This window comes from Aquarana catesbeiana, linkage group LG04, assembly GCF_042186555.1.
Source record: "Aquarana catesbeiana isolate 2022-GZ linkage group LG04, ASM4218655v1, whole genome shotgun sequence".
NCBI lineage: Eukaryota > Metazoa > Chordata > Amphibia > Anura > Ranidae > Aquarana > Aquarana catesbeiana.
The window spans coordinates 335,929,406-335,951,850 of NC_133327.1; the positions used below are offsets into that span (position 1 = coordinate 335,929,406).

Consider the following 22,445-nt stretch of genomic DNA (forward strand, 5'->3'; position numbering starts at 1 on the left):
TTCTGCTTAAAGTACTGGTGACCCCCTGACATGCCACATTTGGCATGTCATTTTTTTGGTGGTGGGAACGCGTACACAGTTTTGACAGGCACCCAGCTCCCACTTCCTCCCCTGGTGCCGCAGCGCCGGAAAGAAGTTCACCTCTCCCCCATCCCTACCTGCAATCTTCTGGGACACGTCACAGGTCCCAGAAGATTGCTCGGCCATTCACAATGCGCGGTTTGCGCATGCGCAGTACATGCCCAGCTGTGGAGCCACAGCCGGGCACCCACAGTTACAATGCTGGCGCCGTAGAGAGGAGGGGAAGAGGAACGAGGCTTCGTGCGCCAGCAACGCTGGATCGTGGGACAGGTGAATGTGTGTTTATCAAAAGTCACCAGATCCACTTTTTGTAGCTGCTGACTTTTGTATGGGTGGAACTCCACTTTAAAGAGCACCAGCACTTTTACACTGGGGAATGTTTTTATGGGACTTTGATATTCATTTGTTTATATTGTTTTATTTTATGTGAAACACATTTCATGGAATGAGTATTTGTTTACCACGTTGTGTTTATGTGAAAAGCGCAGTTATAACAGAATATATAAGGATACAATGCGGAGGTTAAATATCTGTATTCCGCTGTTGTTCTGAGTGCATTTACACATGTGGTTTTAAGTATATAATACAAATCATTATTCACCAACTGTTCAGATGGGCTGCACATATCCACAAAATGGGTCATTTTAAATCGCAGCCACAGCTCAGGCACATGTCAGGTTAGAATCAGCATAAGACTAGAAAAATACATTTTTTGGCTCCATTGTTGAGGAAAACCTGCCATCTAGTGGTAATAATGAGGTCATGCAAGATTATCGGTTTACACAGCAAAGCTTAAATAGATAATCCCTCAAATGTTACTGTGCCATTTGCTAGAAACCCGTACTGTAAATACGCTGCCATTGCTGACGTTTTCACTTGAAAAAATCGTTCTGTCTGGCGGTTAAAGTGGAGTTCCAATCATTTTGTTGCTTATTAAAAGTCAGCTGTTACAAAAATTGTAGCTGTTGACTTCTAATAAACAGCCACTCACCTGTCCCACGGTGCAATGATGCACTCACCGCAGCCGTGTTCTTCCAGTGTCCTCCCTCGGCGGTGCCGGCATCTCTACCATGGGCACTCGGCTGTGACAGCTTGCAGCTTCACCACCGGGTGCCCACTGCGCATGCGTGACCGGCCCTGAAGCGTTCTAGGACCTGTCAGATGTCCCAGAAGACTTCGGGAGGGAGAGCTTCTGGTTCCGGTCATCTAGGCGACCGAAACGGAAGTGGGAGCACATACCTGCCCCCCCTCCTCCCCAAAAGCTAATTTTCACAAAAAGGAGCAGGGGTGGAGGACTTAAAGTGAAAGTTCAGCTTCTGGGTGGAACTCCGCTTTAAATTGATCCAAAGGTGCCAGCTACTAAAATAGTATTGTGGGCCAAGACAACCAGGGAAATAGTATTTTTTTTTTCAAAATGTTTTATTGAAATTTTCAGGGTAATGTACAGAAATATCAAACAGAAGGAGGACCAATCAGTTAGAGATATTGTACAATCTAGAAGTACGAGCATACTGTATAATCAGAACCCTAGAGGGAAGGGTATTGAGGGGGAGGGGGGAATGGGGTAGTGGTACAAACAGTCTAAATGTCGGCATTTTTATTGGAATGATTCTACTCTGCTTTCCAAGCGCTAGGAGGAGGGTGATGACTGCCCCCACTCTGCCAACCGATATAGGCTCATACTGTGGCAGAGCAGGAGCTGCCCATTACGGAGGGATGTGAAGCAAAGTGAGTGAATCAAGTGTATCGGGACTAGATGTCTATTAAGTGTATATTTCTAGCGTTGCAATATCATTCGATTTGAGGGGTACATAGCTGTTAATGGGTCGTATTTTCATGAGGATGTGGATAGGGAAATAGTATTTTCAGAATTCGGTATTGGCAGGCTGTGCATTTCTCGGTTTCTTTAACCATTTCAACCCCGGAAGGTTCACCCCCCCTTCCTGACCAGGCCATTTTTTGCGATACTGCACTGCGTCACTTTAACTGACAACTGCACAGTCATGCAACGCTGTACACAAATAAAATTGATTTACTTTTTTTCCTCACAAATAGAGCTTTCTTTTGGTGGTATTTTATCACCTCTGTAGTTTTTTTTTTTTTTGCGCTATAAACAAAAAAAGACCATCAACTTTGAAAAAAAAAACAATATTTTTACCTTCTGCTATAAAACATACCGAATAAAAAAAAAAAAAAAAAAATCTAATTCATAATTTCTTCATCAATTTAGGCCAATATGTATTCTGCTACATATTTTTGGTAAAAAAAAACAATAAGCGTATAATGATTGGTTTGCGCAAAAGTTATCACATCTAGAAACTATGGGATATTTTTATTGAATGTTTATGTATTAATTTTTTTTACTAGTAATGGCGGTGATCAGCAAATTATAGCGGGACTGGATATTGCGGTGGACAAATCAGAAACTAAGACCCCTTTCACATTGGGGCGCCTTGCAGGCGCTACAGCGCTAAAAATAGCACCTGCAAAGCGCCCCGAGAAAGCCGCTGCTGTCTCTCCAATGTGAAAGCCCCGAGGGCTTTCACACTGGAGCAGTGTGCTGGCAGGGCACTAAAAAAAGTCCTGCTAGCAGCACCTTTGGAGCGGTGAAGGAGCGTTGTATACACCACTCCTGCCCATTGAAATCAATGGGGCAGCGCGGCTATACCGCCGGCATAGCGCTGCTGCGGGGGGGTAAAATCTCCCCTCTAGCAGCCGAATAGCGCCACAAAATTGACGGAAAATTGGCGCTAAAAATAGCGGCGCTTTACCGCCGATGCACCCACCGTCCCAAAGTGAAAGTAGCCTAAGTGACACTTTTTTGGTTACCAGAGACACTGATCAGTACTAAATAATATGCACTGTAACTGTACTAACAAAAGAGGAGGGCTGTGGGACTTTAAATGAGGTCTATGACATGTAGGTCAAAATGACCTCCATCCCTAATTCTAAAGAGAAACAAGAAAGGGTTTGGGATTATAAATGAAGCATGCAATTGGGAATGAGTAACGAACTGTAAATTTGTAAGAAAGTTTATTGCATATATCCATAAGTATGGTCAGAACCAGTACACACATACATATAAGTATGATATTGATTTGATATATACATACACATAAATGCAAGGGCACAGTATTTCATGGAGGGGAAGTGGTATAACATCCACCCATACTCACACTTGAGACTCATGGTTAGCCTGTGAGTATGGGTGGATGTTATACCACTTCCCCTCAACTATTCGGTATCCCTACACCTAGTCTGACTCATTGTTTATACTCTTTAGACACCATGGCCGCATCTGCTCCTGATGAGTGGTAATTAACCACGAAGCGCGTCGAGCTACTGATGCCACAACATTGCGTTTTCTACTTAGAATAACATCAAGATATGTGCAATAATTTGACCGAATGTCTTACTAGATATTTATTTTGTATTATGTCATCAACAATTCATGATTTTAGAAGTTGACGTGTGAGCCACCATGAAATACTGTGCCCTTGCATTTATGTGTATGTATATATCAAATCATTATCATACTTATATGTATGTGTGTACTGGTTCTGACCATACTTATGGATATATGCAATAAACTTTCTTACAAATTTACAGTTTGTTACTCATTCTGTAACTGTACTAATGACACTGGCAGGGAAGGGGTTAACATCAGGGTCAATCAAAGGGTTAAATGTGTCCCTAGAGAGTGCTTTCTAACTGTGGAGTGGGGGTGCTTATACTGTAAAAAGACAGAGATCCGTGTTCCTGCTTAGCAGAAACACAGGATCTCTGTCTTCTCCTGTCACAGAACAGTGATCTGCCTTGTTTACATAGGCAGACTGCCATTTTGTCTGCCTCGGAACAATTGGCTGATTGTTCCAATCATAGCGGGAGCTGGTCGCTGGCGGTGCGCGTGTGCGCCCCAGACCAGGGAGACCGAAATCACATGATTTCACACAGAGAGGCCGTCCCGCTGCAGCAAATGTACGTGGGGCGGGCCAGAAGCAGTTAAAAAGAAAACTGTTGAAAATATGAGTCTCATCACTGGCCCCTGGGAATGCAAGTTGCCTGGTAGTCTCTGGCTTCACTACTGAGCCTCTGATATGGAACAAGCATGCAGCTACCAAAGTCAGAGCTTGTAAAGAAGAGGTTAGCAATGTCAGGCTCCATATGATCTCATCAGATATACTTTATTTAACGGGAAGGTTCACCTTTTCACAAGAAAGAAAAGGTGGTCTGACTCCAGATATCCTGGACACCCCTCCAAATCTGGCTGCGATGGATGCCCAGTGCTGCAGGTGTAGCAGTCCATACACTGCAATTCTCAGCACAGGAATGAGTATCCAGCATAATGCCTCCAAGGGCAAGCACTCATTGGTCAGCATGAGACCCCGCTGACCAATAAAAAGTGTTTCTTTCTTATGGGACAGCTTATCAGAAGAAGTGATTCTCATTCATCAGCATGGTCACATGACTGTGCTGACCTGTGAGCACTAGTCATTGCATTATGATGGATAATCGCTTTGGGGCTGTGTATTGAGGTGCACAGTGTATGGACCACTACACCAGCATGGGGTATCAGTGTCGCTATGTGCAGCAGGGTCCAGAGGGGTGGCCAGGCCAGGAGGAGCTAGTTTACTTTTTAATTTTTTGGTGAAAAGGTGAACCTTTCCTTTAGGGTAGATTTAGATGTGGCGGTAAATCTTTCTTTATTTTGAAACCCAACCCGCATTTGGATTGTGCTTCAGAGTCTGTTGACAGGCAGTGAGGAAGCGTGCGACGCCTCCCATCACTTTCTGTACAAAATGATCATACCTTTTTTTACATTTATAGCTTTTATAATTTTCATCCATTAGCTATTATACATTAGGCTGTGTCCTTCCAGAGCCTACATCGTTAGACACACACAATTGGCAATAAGGGGATACAGCGAGTAAAATAAGTATTGAACACGTCACCGTTTTTCTAGGTAAATATATTTCTAAAGGTACAATTGACATGACATTTTTACCATGTTGGTAACAAGCAATGCAATCCATACATACAAGGAAAACAAAACAAATAAGTTCCAAAATTAAGCTATGTGTAATAAAATGGAATGACACATGGAAAGAGTATTGAACACATGAAGAAAGGGAGGTGCAAAAAGGCATGAAAAGCCAAGACACCAGCTGAAATCTATCAGTAATTAGAAAGCAATTCTGCCCCTTGTCAGTGCAAATTAATATCAGCTGGTTCAGTCCCAACTGATGGCCTATAAAAAGGTGTCTTATTACCACGTTGTCACACAAGAAACATTTCATGATGGGTAAAAGCAAAGAGCTCTCTCTCAAGACCTTTGCAACCTCATTGTTGCTAAACATACTGATGGCATTGGTTACAGGATTTCTAAACTCCTGAACCTTCTAGTGAGCACTGTTGGGGTCATAATCTAGAAGTAGAAAGAACATAATTTCACCATAAACCGGCCACGACCAGGTACTCCTCGCAAGATTTCTGACAGAGGGGTGAAAAGAATTATCAGAATAGTTGTCCAAGAGCCAAGGACTACTTGTGGAGATCTTTGGAAAGACCTGGAATTAGCAGGTACAATTGTTTCAAAGAAAACAATAAGTAATGCACTTAACCGCCATGACCTGTATGCACGCTCACCACGCAAGACGCCATTGCTGAAGAAAAAGCATGTTGAAGCTCGTTTACATTTTGCTGCACAACATTTAGACAAGTCTGTGAAATACTAGGAGAATATAGTCTGGTCAGATGAGACCAAAATTTAACTCTTTGGATGCCATATTACTGTAGCACTAACCCCCGAAGGAGCTGCTGATTTATATCTGACTGTTACCGTCACCTCCTTACCCGTAGTTTCACCAATACTAGAACTTAGAGTCCATGTTGAGCTTTGTATCTGACAATGTAGGCACTAGTCACTTTAGTATTTTTCAATGCTTTAATAGGAAATAACTGGAAGAAGTAGCAGGAAAGAGGTAGAAGAAGAGTTGCAGGAAAGTTCAAATACCTTTTCTTTAGATCATTGAGGGATTGGAGATCTTAGAGACGATTAAACCTTCAGTCCAAAGATCTTTTGCCCACCCGGATAGGTCTCTCTCACTAACCTAGCAGCCGGAATGGCGCACGAACAAAAGTCTCTGCCACAGACTTTAAATGAACAAATTTGTTGTACGATCCTCTGCCACAGGATGTAGTGTTAGATGAACAGTGACACAGTACCAGAACCTTTAAGCTGACCCAGCAGTACTTGTGTGGTAAATTAGATTAAGATGCGTCCTCCAATTGAGTCACCAGGCCCCTCTCGAGATACCAGCCTTCCGCACGGTCCTCTCCAAAGACGGGTCCTCCCCTGGGTCTTCTCAATTGTCTGGCTTCTTCCCGCAGGACAGACAGCACAGGACCATCTCCGCAGCAGTAGGCCCCAGACAGGCTTCTGGGCCTACTTGCATGGCTGCAGCATTGCAGCCCTCCAGCCTGGAGGGCCACGAGGTAGAACTCTCCGTCACATACCTTTAGGCCAGGAGGGCCAGCAGGTGAAAGACCAAGAAAAATGGCGTCTGTCCCTTAAGTACCCTCTCCCAGAATGCACGGCAGCAGACCACCTCTGCCGCATTGCCTCCGAGAAAGAAGAGCACTCAATATACCTCAGCTTGTTGCTTTTCCAACACTGACAACGACACCTACAGGTGACAGTGTGGAACTGCACGCAACACAGCCAATGCTGGAACAGAGGCTAATTTATCCATAGATTAAATTTGAACTATGTACTGAACCAATGACCCACTAAATTTACATGTAAGCGGTAGATTAGAAATCTACCAGCGCTACATTACATACCATGATTGGAGGTCAAATGGCACTGCACATCACCCCAGAAACACCATACCAACAGGGAAGTGTGGAGGTGAGAACATTATGGTGCGGGGCTGTTTTTCAGCATATGGTACTGGCAAACTTCATGTCATTGAAGGAAGTTGGAATGGAAAAATGTACCAAGACATTCTTGATAAAAATCTACTGCCATCTTCCAGGATAATGAGGATAAAAAGAGGGTGGACATTTCAGCAAGACAATGATCCCAAACACAAAGCCAAGGAAACTCTCAATAGGTTGTAAAGAAAGAAAATAGAATGGCTCAGCCAATCACCTGACTTGAATCCAATAGAAAATCTACGGAAAGAACTAAAGATCAGAGTTCATAGAAGAGGCCCACGGACCCTTCAAGATTTGTGTGGAAGAATGGGCCAAAATCACACCTGAGCAATGCATGTGACTAGTTTCTCCATACAGGAGGCATCTTGAAGCTGTTAATACCAACAAAGGATTTTGTACAAAGTATGAAATACATTTCAGTTAGCATGTTCAATACTTTTTTTCCTGTGTCATTTCATTTTATTACACATAACTTAATTTCTTAACTTATTTGTTTTGGTTTCTTTGTTTGTATGGATTGCATGGGCTGTTGCCGACAAATTTCACGTGAATAGCACCTTTAGAAATATATTTACCTAGAAAAATGGTGACATGTTCAATACTTATTTTACCCGCTGTATTTTGACTAGAAGTTGTCATACAGGGAGGAGAAAAGAGTTTTATGTGGCCCAACAGGTACATCTGACCAATGGCTTCTACACTGCAGTGGTCAGATGGTTACTCGGCCTTCGTTCAAACTGTCATCAATGTATTTTATGTATATTTTAACAATAATGAGCTAACACACTGTAAAAGAATTCTACTGGAAAATCACATGCTGATAAAGGCATAATTACTATGTCACGAGTGAGAGTCTCACATAAACCCAAAGTACAGTACAACTTCAGCACTGGTTACACCGCGTAGCTGGGTACAGTGTCTTTATGTACCGCTATTGTCCAGCACTGGATATTCTGTGTAGCTGTGTACAGGGTGGTATTGCGCAGGTAAGGCTAGGCAGTTTGCCGGATCAATGCGGTATACTTGTATGGCATTCAGCACTATTTATATTATATAGCGCCATATCAGTGGCGGCTGGTGAAGTTTTAGGATGGGGGGGTGCCAGACCCCGCTATTCCTTTTTGACCCCTCCCACTTGGTGAAAATGGGTGTGGTTTCAGCGAAATAGTGGGCGTGGCTCTAAGGTGGTGTGGTTAGCGTCTGAGATGAACGAGGGATGGAGGGAGAGTGAGGGACAGCAGGCCCAGAATCTACACAACAATAGAAATAGGTGTATTCAAAAAAGTTTAATAATCAGCAGATAAAGATACTTCAAACACCTGATGTTAGCACTTCAATCATCCGGCACCATGGTTGTTATGGTGTCAAGATGATTGAAGCACATTATTTCTATTATTACATTGTAATATAAAATATAATCATTCAACTCACCATAATGCAGAATCAGTGGGAGCCCTAAGCATGTCACCTGCCACCAGATGCCATCAGGTGTCCCCAGCGGAGTCCGTCCTTACATCAGGTGCACCCAGCGGAGTCCGTCCTTACATCAGATGCCCCCAGCGGAGTCCGTACATACATCAGGTGCCCCCAGAGGAGTCCGTCCTTACATCAGGTGCCCCCAGCAGAGTCCCTCCTTACATCAGGTGCCCCCAGCAGAATCCCACCTTACATCAGGTGCCCCCTCCTTACATCTGTGTCCCTGTCAGCGGAGTCCCTCCTTACATCTGTGTCCCTGTCAGAGGAGCCCCTCCTTACATCTGTGTCCCCGTCAGCGGAGTCCCTCCTTACATCTGTGTCCCCGTCAGCAGAGTCCCTCCTTAAAACTGTGTCCCCATCGGTGGAGCCTCTCCTCACATCTGTGTCCCTGTCAGCAGAGCCCCTCCTTACATCTGTGTCCCTGTCAGTGGAGCCCCTTCTTACATCTGTGTCCCCATCAGTGGAGCCCCTCCTTACATCTGTGTCCCTGTCAGCAGAGCCCCTCCTTACATCTGTGTCCCTGTCAGTGGAGCCCCTTCTTACATCTGTGTCCCCATCAGTGGAGCCCCTCCTTACATCTGTGTCCCCATCAGCGGAGATCCTCCTTACATCTGTGTCCCCAGCGGAGCCCCTCCTTACATCTGTGTCTTCAGCGGAGCCCCTTCATACATCTGTGTCCCCAGCGGAGTCGATCCTTACATCTGTTTCCCCAGCGGTGTCCCCTACTTACATCTGTGTCCCCAGCGGAGCCCCTCCTTACATCTGTGTCCCCAGCGGAGATCCTCCTTACATCTGTGTCCCAATCACCAGAGTAGGGTCCTCCTCACATCTGTGTCCCCGGCAGCACAGCCCTCCTTCAAGCCGCGTCTGTCTCCCCCCAGCTAGTTCCTGGCTTTCTCCGTGTGTTCAGTGGAGAGGGGAGGGGCCTCTGGGGTAGGAAGAGGCAGATAAGAGGAGCTTCCACTTTTAAGTGGAACTCTACTTTAAAGGTTTAGTTCCACTTGTCTACAGCCTAACCAGAGGTCTAAATTAAAGTAAACCTGTCATGACAGAAACGTGAAGGCTACCATTGCTGACCCTGCCTAATTAATATGCTAATTTCCCAGCCACAAGGCTTACTGTTTGACTTTATTGCTTTGAGTTGCTGTCCTAGAATATGTATGTATGTATATATATATATATATATATATATATATATATATATATATATATATATATAAATAATGTTTTACTTTTTCTTTCGACAAGTCCTGCTTATATTCTACATGTTCAAGGTCGATGACTCACACCGTAAAGACAGAGAACAACAGTATAGGACAGGCAACTAGCAGTTTCAGAAGGAAGTCAAGCAATGGCAGTGCCTGTATTTCTTCCAGGTCAGATTTTTTATTTAAAAAAGGGAGCCTCTGGAGGACTTGATTTTTAAAATGCACACTCTTGGACTCTCATCCTTACTGATTTCACTGACCCAGACCTTTTTGAGTTAGAGCCTCTGTCAGGTATTTATTGCTATATGCTACATCAAAAAAGCAGAGTCCTATTGCTGATTCTTTGATCCACTGATCTGGTCACATATGACTTTTCATGTATGTAGTAAACAATTAAACCCTGGGGATTGTGAGTCTTTAAACCATTTCATCACACTTAAAGGGATACTAAACACACACTCTTTAATTTACATTGTCCCTTCCAATTCTGTATATTGATGATGGCACTATAATGGACTTAATTAAAAAAACACGTCTAAGCACTTTTTTCCTAATTGATATACAGATATCACATGACTCAACTCTTTCCCAATCTGCAGGGAAACATAAGGAGGAGGAGATTCTAATCCTCTACTGCTGGTCACATGTTCAAAATAAGAAAAAACAGCCTTTGGAATACAAAGTAAACAAAAATAAAATCAATAAACTGTTTTAAATTGGCATACAAATATGTATTTGAAATCAGATCTTTACTATTTTGTGGCAATAACTTGGTGTGGACACAGGCTTTCGCACCCCTCCAGCCTGTGTCTTAGAATAAGAGGGAGGTGAAGCCTCCACTAATCTACATGTAATATCCAGCCCCCATTACGTTTAGTGTGTTAATGGGCATGGAGGAGGAGGAGGAGGAGGAGGAGGGAGTGGGCTTGGGCTGTCATTTACCACTGTGTATACTCCCACACGTGTCACTCTATAGTCACATGGGCTGCTCAGATGTGATAGGGAGGCAATGCTCAAAACAGAAACTCAATGAAAACTGAGCATGTGCAGAGTTGCCACCACAGCTGGAAAATCCCTAGCTAAATTAGGGACATGAACAGAAGGTGGAGATAGAGAACAGCAGGATAAACCAGGATTTTTGCAGAGTATAGAAAAGGAATCTCATAGTGACTGAGTGAATATGAACAGCACGTAATACACGATTTATTGATAGTTTTTTTATGACATCGTTGGTGAGGCTGAAAAGAGACACCAGTCCAAGTTCAACCTATGGTGTGTGTGTGTGTTTATGTCAATAGTACATCGTATATCCCTGTATGTTGTCATTAAGGCACCCATCTAATCAATTTTTAAACTATCGACGCTCCCAGCTGATACCACTGCTTGTGGAAGAGAATTCCACATCCTTACCACTCTGACAGTAAAGAGCTCTCTACAAAGTTTAAGGTTAAACCACTTTTCTTCTAATTTTAGTGAATGGCTGCATGTCTTTTTAAATTCCCTTTCACTGAAAAGTTTTTTCCCTATGCTAGGGTAACCAGTACAGTATTCGTACATTGCTATCATATCCCCTCTCAAGCGCCTCTTCTCCAGAAAGAAAAAGTTCAATGCTTATAGTCTTTCCCCATAGCTGAGGTCCTCCATTCCCTTTATTAGTGGTGTTGCCCTTCTCCGCTCGCTCTCCAGTTCCAGCACATCCTTCCTGAGGACTGGTGCCCAGAACTGTATGGCATACGCAAGATGCGGCAGGACCAGAGTATTGTAGAGTGGGAGAATTATCGTTTTATCTCTGGAGTGAATCCCTTTTTAATGCATGCCAATATTCTATTGGCATTGCTGGCAGCAGCCTGGCATTGCATGCCATTACTGAGCCTGTCATCTCCTAGGACCCCCAGGTCCTTTTCCATCCTAAATTCCCCCAGAGGCTCTCCTCATAGCGAGTTTCATATATTTGGCACCCAAATGTAAAGAACTCTCTACACAGTTTAAGGTTAAGCCACTTTTATTCTAATTTTAGTGAATGGCTGCATGTCTTTTTAAATTCCCTTTCACTGAAAAGTTTTTTCCCTATGCTAGGGTCACCAGTACAGTTTTCAACATTACATTACATACAGTACATTTTTCAACATTAAACCTCATTTGCCATGTAGTTGCCCACCCCATTATTTTATTTAGGTCTTCTTGTAAGGTTTCCACTTTCCACCTAGTGCGTAGAAGTTATTGCCCTGCACAGCTTTGTATCGTCCGCAAATACTAAGATTGAGCGGTTTATCCCATCTTCTAGACCGTTTATGAATAAATTAAACAGGATTGGACCCAGGACAGATCCTTGGGGGACCCCACTTTCCACACCAGACCATTCCGAGTACTCGCCATTTATCACACTTTGGACCCGCCTCTGTAGCCAGTTTTCAATCCAGGCACTTACCCTATGGTCCATGCCGACATACCTTAGTTTGTACAGTAAACCTTTGTGGGGTATACTAAACTCCTCATCGGTTTTTTACTTTATTACGCAAAAAAAGACGATTCTTCTTAGGTGGACATCTGCATCCCCCCCACCATGACGCTTTGGGAAGATACCAGTAGATAAAGCTCTCCTACTGTAAAAAATGATGTACTTAAATAGAAAATGCCCCAAGAAGTTTGAGGGTATTTGGTCACCTTGGACAGCTTAGGGTTTATAACGGTCATGCCTAGATAGTATAACGCTACATGTATTCACTTGTTGTCCGGGATACTCTGGGCTTTCCTTCCCCCACCCCCCTCCCTCCCATTACCTCTTTTCTCCTCCCCCCCCATTCCTCCCCCCCCCCCCCCGGTCATTCCTCATTTTGGATTTTGATGTAGTCTACTGGTGACTCCCTCTGACTTAATAAGCATGTACTATCTTAGATTTACATTGCTTCAATGACATGATTTGAAAGTAGTCTGAGGCTATCGGTTGTATTCTCTTTATTATATTTTACATGTAAGAGGCATCATTTATGTATTTCTGTTTTTTGGTTTTGGTTTTGTACCATGCTGTTTCTTTATCAATAAACTGAGATTTTGACCGTGAAAAAAAAATGCAAAAAAAAAACCGTTTGTGGGGAACTGTATCAAATGCCCTTGCAAAATCCAGATACACCACGTCTACAGGCCTTCCTTTATCTAGACAGCTCACTTCTTCAAAGAAGGTTAAAAGATTGGTTTGGCAAGAAAGAGTCTTCATCAATCGATGATACCTTTTTCATTACTAAAATCTTGTATATAGTCCCTTATCACCTCCAATAGCTTGCAGACTATTGATGTTAGGCTAACTGGCCTGTAGTTCCCAGGGATATATCTCGGCCCTTTTTTAAATATTGGTACTACGTTGGCTTTTCTCCAATCAGCTGGTACCATTCCAGTCAGTAAACTGTCCATAAAAATATTAGGAACAATGGTCTAGTTATCATCTGGCTAAGTTCCTGAAGGACCCTCGGGTGGAAGCCATCTGGTCCTGGTGACTTATTTATGTTATGTTTTTCAAGTCTATTTCTGATTCTGTCTTCTGTTAGCCACAAGGGTGCTTTCGGTGATGTGTTATTACATTAACATTAAAGCCTTGGTTACTGTAATTCCCCTTTTCTTTTGTGAAGGCTGAGAAGAATACATTCAAAAACTTTGCCTTCTTTATGGGGCTAATAAGTTCTGGCCTCACTTTCTTACTAATTATATACTTAAAGAATTTCTGGGTTTTTTTTTTTTTTTTTTACTCTCCTCCTCTATGTGTCTTTCGTGTTCTAACTTAGCCCCCCTGACTGCACAGTTACATTTCTTGTTGCAGTCTTTGGAATTTTTACGCTGAGGTTAAAAGAGACCCAGGATTTAATTTAGCTCTCTTAAACTTATTTCCCATTGGAATGCACTGGTCAATACATTTAGTATGCTCTTAAAGCACTCCCATTTAATATCGTCTAGAAAAGAGCGCAGTTTAGAGAAGTTGGATCTTTTGAAATTCAGTGTATTACCCTTGCATTTCCTATTTCTGTGATTTATACTGAAACTAATTAACCTGTGGTTACAGATTCCTAAGTTGCCCCCAGTCAAGTCTGTATTGTTAGTAATGAGTAGGTCTAGTAACGCATTGTTTCTTGTTGGTGCATCCATCATCTGACCCATGAAATTGTCTTAGAGTCTTAGACAAATGCACGGTTCCTTCTGCCCAGTCTATCTGGATAATTAAAATCCCCCATTATTATGGCATTTCCCATCCTTGCCACCATTCCAAGCTGTGATAGGGGAGCCGTCTCCCCCACTTCCCTCTCGTTAGGGGGCCTATAACATATGCCCAGCATTACTTTGCCCTTAGTTTCCTCCCTTTGGAGCACTACCCACAAGGATTCCACCTCCTCCCTTGCTCCATTAGTGATGTCGTCCCTCACATTAACTTGCACATCATTCTTGATATACAAGCATACCTCTCCCCCTTTTTACCCTCCCTGTCTCTGCGATATAGGGAATACCCCTGAATGGGTGCCAGCCAATTATGAAAACTGTCAAACAAAGTCTCTGAAATTCACACAAAATTTAAATCCTCCTCGTACATTAGCAGCTCCAGTTCTCCCATCTTGTTAGTCTGACTTCTAGCATTGGTATACAAGCCTCGTAATTTTGTTGAGTCACCTACTATTTCCTTGTTATTTGTATGAGGCTGCAATTTGGATTTGCCAACTTGGGTTTTATTATTCTAGTCACCCTACCACTAATGCCAACAATATTACCCGCTGAGCTTTGTACCACGCTGGCTAGCTCTACATATGGACCCTCCCCCCATTACCTAGTTTAAAAGCCCCTCTAACTTTTTGGCCAGCTTATCTCCCAGCAGAGCTACACCCTCCCCATTAAGGTGCAGTCCGTTACTGCTAAAGAGCAGGTAACCAACTGAGAAGTCAGCCCAGTTCTCCTGAACCCCTCCTTTCTTCACCAGCTCCTCAACCACTTGTTTATTTCCTGCTTCCTCTCTGATGTGGCTTGAGGTTATGGAGGGGGGAGATCTTTGGATCCCAAAAACACATTGGCTGTTTTCCTTACCAAGTTCACAGTTTGCTCCTGTCTATAACTGGTGCTATGAAAAACAGCTAGCTATATCAAAAGCACATATTTAGATTTCAGAATAAAACTCAATACACTTAATTTATTGTTGACATATTTTTCAGAGAACAATAATTTTAGGTAATTACATATAGTACATTAGAATAAATGCAAGAATAAACAAATTAAGTAATTACTTTTAATTAAAAAAGCAAGATATACATCTGAAAATAGACTACAGGATACTGACCATGTTATATTCAGAGACAAACCCTGAACCCCTCTCCTCAAAAACAAACAAAAACAAAAAAAATTGCAAGAAAATATTTCGGCCACTTTCTTTTTAGAACATCTTTGTGATGTATTATTACATGTTGATTTTGTTTTTTCCAAGACTCCTTTTCAGAAACAGTCCTTTTCAAAAAAGTCTTTGCCAAGTTAAAAAAAGAAGTATAAATAAATTTGCTTGATTAATAAAAACGCAGCTCTGAAACTAATGAACTAGCTAGCCAATCTATGCTTAAAGCGTTTGTAAAGGTGTTTTTTTTTTTTTTTTAAAATAACAAACATGTTATACTTACCTTCACTGTGCAGCTCGTTCTGCACAGAGTGGCCCCGAACCTCGTCTTCTGGGGTCCCTCGGCGGCTGTTTCAGCTCCTCCCCGCAAGCATTCACCACCTTAATGCGAGCTCCCTCGCACGGTGGTGAGTGCTTGCGGGCGCGCTCCCGTGATACAGCCGGCGGCTATAGCCGCTCGCTGTATCACTCGGCCCCGCCCCCCGGCGCGCCGCGTCATCGGATGTGATTGACAGCAGCGCGAGCCAATGGCTGCGCTGCTTTCAATCCATCCACTGCAGCCAATCAGCGGCCAGGGTGAGCGGAGGAACAGATGTCGGGAACGCGAAGCTGACTTTCGAGGCGTCAGGTAAGTAAAACGGGGGGCCTGGGGGCGGCGGTTCTGTCAGAAGTTTTTTCACCTTAATGCATAGAATGCATTAAGGTGAAAAAATTTTTACCTTTACAACCCCTTTAAGGTAGAACTGTAGGCAAAACTTTTCTCTTTTTGGATAGAGTAAGGAAGGGTTATAAACCCTGTGGGTTTTTTTTTTTTTGCACCATCTGTGTCCATTGGGGATATACACCATCACTTCCAGCTCTATAGCCAAAAACCGAAGTGAGAGGAAATTCCTGCATATTGAGAAAATCAATAGGGGGGTCACCAGAACCAGTGTCCCCATCGGATGATTTCCCCTCTATCACTATTCTGGGAACAACCCAAAATTTGAGATTTTCTTTTACCTTTCTTTTCAGCGATGAAGGTAAACTGGACAAATAGAGAGGGTAAGGTTGGGTTCAAACGTATGCAATCCCAGACATCGCATTGCTGTGAACATCACATGCAATGTCTGTGCAATGCGAAAACAGCCATACAGTTTGTATGGCTGAAATCGCATTGCATTCACACCAAAATGGTGCAGGACCTTATTTTTGGTCCACACTGGAATCGGATCGCATGGGTGTAGAGACCCATGCAATTCCAATTTCACAGTTCACACTGCGTCCTGCGAACCGATTTTGAGGTGTCAACTTTACATTGCGCACTGCTGTGGGTGTCAGAGAGCAGCGTGAACTGCCTGCGAGTCAGATGCGATGCGGGAACCCGCACAGAAATTGCGCTGGTTCCCGCATCACACCAGTGTGAACTGAGGCTCAATCTCCCCAACGATCCCAGACAGAAAAACTGTGCAGTCTAAAAGGCAGTTGCATTTCCTAGCACTATATATATGCTGTCATGCAGCAAAAACACTCATGCCTACTATACTGGCCACTTTGGTCACTGAATCTGTCTGCTTACATCCCAAGTAGAAACAATTGGGTTGATTTACTAAACTTAGAGAGTGGAAAATCTGGTGGACTGTGCATAGTAACCAATCAGCTTCTAGGTTTTATTGTCAAAGCTTAATTGAACAAGCTGAAGTTAGAAGTGGATTGGCTACCATGCACAGCTGCACCAGATTTTGCACTCTCCAGTTTTAATAAATCAACCCCACTGTGTCATATCTGAACACTATGTCATTTTCCCAGACTGTGCGATATTACGTAAAACTAGACTGGTAAAAAATGTCCCTGGTCAATACAGGTGCTTAGAGCAGAGTCACTACTGATTAAAGCTGTGCACTAATTGAGCATTTTTAATCCTGTATGTAAAGTTAAAGCTGGCACTCATAATCAACACTTCCACCACACAATAATGGACTGCTTTGCTAGAGCAGCATTTGTGTAGCCTTTGACCCTCTGCAGGTCTACATTCACTGACCATTCCAATATATTACAGCATGTGTGATCCTTGGGAGATACAAGGGGCTGCACTTGAGGCCTCCTATGTCAAAAAAAAAAAAAAAAAAGTTGACCACCACTGGTGTAGATAGATAGATAGATTCAGCCCTAGGAACATGCCAGCAATGACCCAATGGATGTTTATCATTAAATAGAAAGAAAATTGCAAAAGCAATCCACCACAAACCTTGCACAAAATAAGGGTATTAAAAAAAAAAAAACCTTATTTGCATTAGTATATCTATCATGGGAGTGCAGTAGTTTTCTTTTCTACAAAATGGGTGGTGTGCTACCCATTATTCTCTTTGTTCAGTAAACATATAAACATGGGCATAAACAAAGCACTTGTTCAAAGTGTATAGCCTGATTGGAAGAAAGATCCAGCCAACTCCAGCAACAGTATTATAGTATGCCATAGACAGCCATTTAAGCAGATAAATGTTTTGTTTTTTTAACAGAAAGTCATTCCCTTAAACAGTTGTCATAACTAATACACGTTTTAACAAGTGTTCATGTCAATCCCTTACAGAACAAACCAAACATTATAGCTCATAGTCAAAAATGTAGTCGTTGGCCAAGTATATTCTACGGAAAATAAGCGCTGCCAATGCTAAGGTCAGCAATACTATTAGCAGTGTTGTTCCGGTGTTGCTTGCATCGCCAGTATGTTGCTGGACTGGGATGATCCCTGGAGAAGCCGGGTTTCTCCTCTGTTGTGCTCGTCGCTGCCGAGGGCTCCTGGACACACTGGGAGTTGGGGCTGGCTGTTCCTCTTCTTCACCAGATGGAGCTTCTCTATCATGGGTCTCAGCCTGAAAAAAAAAAGGATTGCTGGATTAAGAACAGTGCACAGGTGTTTTTCCAACATATCCTAGTGTATATGATTTTACTGTGACCCCGACTGTCAATTTGCTATTGTTCTGGAACCACAAAAAGATATTCTCAATGAAAACCCAATCCAACAACTGTTATATTATTATTAACACGAGAAGCCAAAAATAATTATTTATTCAATAATTTTCAATTTCAAATATGGTATGGAGCTACCATTTGTATAAATAACAGTATGCTAATGAACAGAAAAACAAAGAAACCAATTTTCATGCAAAGTTGTTTTCTTTTCCCTCATAAGAACATATATGCAGGCTAAACATACATTTACATATTTCTGCAATCGTTATATGTCCATATACTTTATATTACTAGAATCGACTGCATCCCACTCCATACTGCTTGCACACCTCATTGATCCCAATAACGTATAATTAAATGGGCTATATTTGGCCTGGTTTTGTTCTATTCTTAGAATGTAAAACCCCAAAAAACGTAACTTCTTGTCTTCTGTCTGATAAATATACCGTCGGAAGCTTTTTAATATATGCGTTAAATAAATTTGATTTAAAGAAAAAAAAAAAAAAAGTCTCTGTTGATCTTTTGGAAATTTAGAGCTGTCCTGTGTTCCCTCTGCACACCTCCTGTTATTTGAAAGAGCCTGCTTTGCCCCATTTGTTATCTTGGACTACAGAATGTCTAGCCTTTATGTTGTATAAGGTTCAGAAGTTTGTCAAAAGCCAGTGGGCAGAATTGACACCACTCAGTTCACAAAAATAATTTAGGTTGTCAGCTCACAACAAGGCTTAAGAGCTGAGAGCATTTCTTGCAGATCAACAGGTATTTTACTGTACTTGAAGGCTTTTTGAAGGGATAAAATATGGGGATATTTAGGTCTATATATAAATAGATCTATAAAAATATCCATCTTTCTCCACCACAAATAACCCAACTGGGCAGTGGATTTCTACAGGATTGCACAGTATCTTAGGCAATATCAGAATACAATAAATATAAAAAAAAGGTAGTGGCGTAAAAAAAAGTTACATAGTATGATGTGGCATGTCATATCAGCATTTTATATACAACTGTCAAACTTTCCATACACTAAATACCAATATGCATCAACCAAACGTTAACCACTTGACCTTCGGAAGATTTACCCCCTTTCGTGACCAGGCAATTTTTGTGATAAGGCACTGCGTTACTTTAACTGATAATTGCACGGTTGTACATAAATAAAAATTATGTCATTTTTTTCCCCACAAATAGAGGTGGTATTTGATCACCACTGCATTTTTTATTTTTTTCATACAAACAAAAAAAATATCTACAATTGTAAAAAAATATTTACTTTCTGCTATAAAACATATAAAAAAAATAAAAATGTAAAACATCAAATTTCTTCATATTATTTCAGTCAATATGTATTCTGCTACATGTTTTTGCTAAATAAAAATCCCATTAAGTGTATATTGACTGCTTTACGCGAACGTTATAGCATCTACAAACTATGGTATATTTTTATGGATTTTTTATTGATTTATTTCTTATACTAGTACTGGCGGCAATCAGTTACTTATAGCGGGACTGCGATATTGCAGCGGACACAGTCAGACACTTTACAGGAACCAGTGACACAAATACAGTGATCAGTGCTAAAAATATGCACCATCACTGTACCAAGGACACTGGCTGGGGGGGGGGGGGGGGGGGGGGGGATTTAAACATCTAGAGCAGTCAAAGGGTTATCTGTGTGTCACTGAGAGGCTGAGCCGGGTGCCGGTCCAGGCATGTGGGTGGATCCCGACCATATGGTTGTGATCTTTCCTGAGCCCCGACCAGCTCTGTGACGTCAACCGACAGCAGGCTTGAGGCTGAAAACGGGTCACAGGAGTGCAGAAAGAACTGCATAACTGATTCACGGGAGAAGTACAGCCAAATGAGCTTTGGCTGTGCCTTCTCCTTTAAGTAGCGCAAAACTTGAGATCACAATACAAAAATATATTTTTCAAGAATATGACCATAACTGTGGTGGAAAAACAAAAGCTAAAATCTAATCCTTTAAAACGCTAATGCCTACACAAAAAGCAGACTATAACATCAGAAGATAAGAAAAAGCAAATATGTTTGCACAAGTTACAAATATTAATGCACAGTTCATCAGTTTAAGTGTTCCACAAAAACAATTATTCCGCATTTGTCTTTGCATAGGAAGCTTTAGCGTTTGGAGTTAACGGTTTGTTCCAGAGTACTTTGTTTTGTTAGGCAGTTGCCTGCTTAGCCTACAGCATAAATGAGATCAGACAGCAAATGTAACTGAATGTGGAGTAAGCTTTCTGCAGCTTAATGCATTTCCATTGAGACAGGTCCCAGTCATCAACTACGTCATACACTACATGCGAATTGTGTTTGTTCTTTGTGTAAATTCCCCCGTATAACATAGAGCATTCAAGATAAAGGGGCTTTTAGAAAAAGAGAAAAAAAAAAAAAAAAAAAAGGACCACTGAACTGCTCTAGTGATTGTGTGAAGTCATCATTGGAGGGTATTCCCCCAGTTACTGAGCCTGTAAAATGCAAAGCCTGCCACAACAGATGGTCTGACGTTATTAGACGTGTTTTTGTCTATAGCAATCCTCAGGCCCATCACCGCTAAAATAAACAAATAAATAAATAAAGTGCAGCTTATCTAGGATTTGAGCACAATTTATCACTGAATTTAGATTGCATTTACAAAAGTCCAACAGCAGCTGCTTTGGCTCAGGACCAGGCTCCCTGCACTCCCATAATGGATGCGTTATATAAGTACCACAGACTGGGAGAATTAGGCAAATGCCAAATTAATACTTACAATTATAAAAGCGGTATTACATAAACAAGAAGCTCTCATCACATTTCATATTTAAGGAAAAAAAAAGAAGCTTGATATCACAGCCACCAACTCCCTCAGTGCCCCCTCGGCAATGCAAATAACCATCTTCTGCCTAGATACTTACCCTCACCATTGGCTGGTATGCCAGATTATCTCTTCGGGAGTACGACAGTTAAAATCTTGTATTGGAAGCCATCCAGTATATAACAGTACTTTAGAGGGCAGAAAAGCTTGATTGTCTGCTATTTTATGGAGGGAACAGTTCTCCTTTGTTACTTACTAAACAGGAGATTTGTGCGAAAATTGGGAACAATTTTTGTTTACAAATTTTGAAAGATTTTAAACAAGACTTTAAAAAACAGGCTTCTGGCGATCCAAAGGTTTGTCAGATAGAACATTAAAGTGGTTATAAACCCTTACATATTTAAGAAGGGGGGTTGTGGGACTTTATATGAGGAACAGGATCTATACAAGGTCAGATGCCTCCATCCCTAATTAACATTCACTGAGGAGAGGGAATTGGGACTTCATATGAAGCATGTAACTGAGAAGGTTACCATGAACAAAATGTAATTGATTATATATCTGTACATATTGGATCTCAATACAAAGCACATAGAAAATTATATCAATTAAGATTTATTCCATATAAAAATGTACAAAACAAGGCATCATAATAAAATAGCATAGTAGTCCATGGTAATAACGTTTGTGGAACATCAGACACATTGACCCATATATCGCACAGTACATATGTAAAACTATACATGATTGTTACAACATAGTACAATAAAACACGATGAATAGAGTTAGTGGAATGATCCTGAATTGTAAACATAATAGTAGCATCAGAATAGCTTGATGCGTTTGGTGGATGACCTCCACACATCAGGAGCAGATGCTTGCTATATATCTAAATTTCCAGAATAAATGTAAAAATTAAAAACACTGATGAGTGACAATTAAAACATCAAAGCGGCGCTTTCATCAGTCAGTTGGTATAACCTGACAGACTAGTGCTCATTCGCTCCTATGTGCATAGATATTTTAGAGGCGAACTCAACACAAAGTAAAAATAAGAGTTTTATTGCATTAGAATTTTTTTTAGATTAACATATAAGGCGCCATTTTCTCATTTTTATTTTTTATATAACATATCTGGGTGTGGAATAAAGAGAAAATATGAGAAGTGACTTGCTGCACCCCAAAATAATGGGACATATGTGTATAGAAATGGAGATCACACACCAAAGAAAAAAGGTAAAAGGTAATAGAAAGGAAATCTACCACCATACTACCTGAAACTTCTAGGCTGACACACATGGTCGATAATAATGCACAATGTCCAAGGAGGCCAACAACCACAAGAGGCACCTATCACTTCTCACATTTTCTCCTTATTCCAAACACAGATATGATATAGTTCCATCTGATCATCATTTCTCCCACTACTTCTCGGTGGCAGCATTGTTCCACACTTTATAATCTTAAATAGGTACACTATATACTATATGTAATATTACACATAATTCTCATATTTAATTGCATAGGTCCCACGGCTATGTTATCCACATCACCCCTGCCCATTCATGGTGGACCTCACTCCCAGGGACCTCTGTCTCCTGAGGGTTTTTCCACCAAA

At 41.6% G+C, this 22,445-nt stretch overlaps 1 protein-coding gene across 1 annotated transcript in view; it reads right to left on the minus strand.

Annotated features, from left to right (window-relative positions):
- Window positions 1–14,845: 14,845 nt before the first annotated feature.
- UBE2J1 (ubiquitin conjugating enzyme E2 J1) overlaps window positions 14,846–22,445 on the minus strand; it is a 73,901-nt gene continuing 66,301 nt past the window's right edge. Inside the window, exon 8 of the mRNA XM_073626928.1 lies at window positions 14,846–17,912. Coding sequence (XP_073483029.1) covers window positions 17,643–17,912 — 270 coding nt within the window. The 3' untranslated portion in view covers window positions 14,846–17,642. The remainder of the gene's footprint in view (window positions 17,913–22,445) is intronic.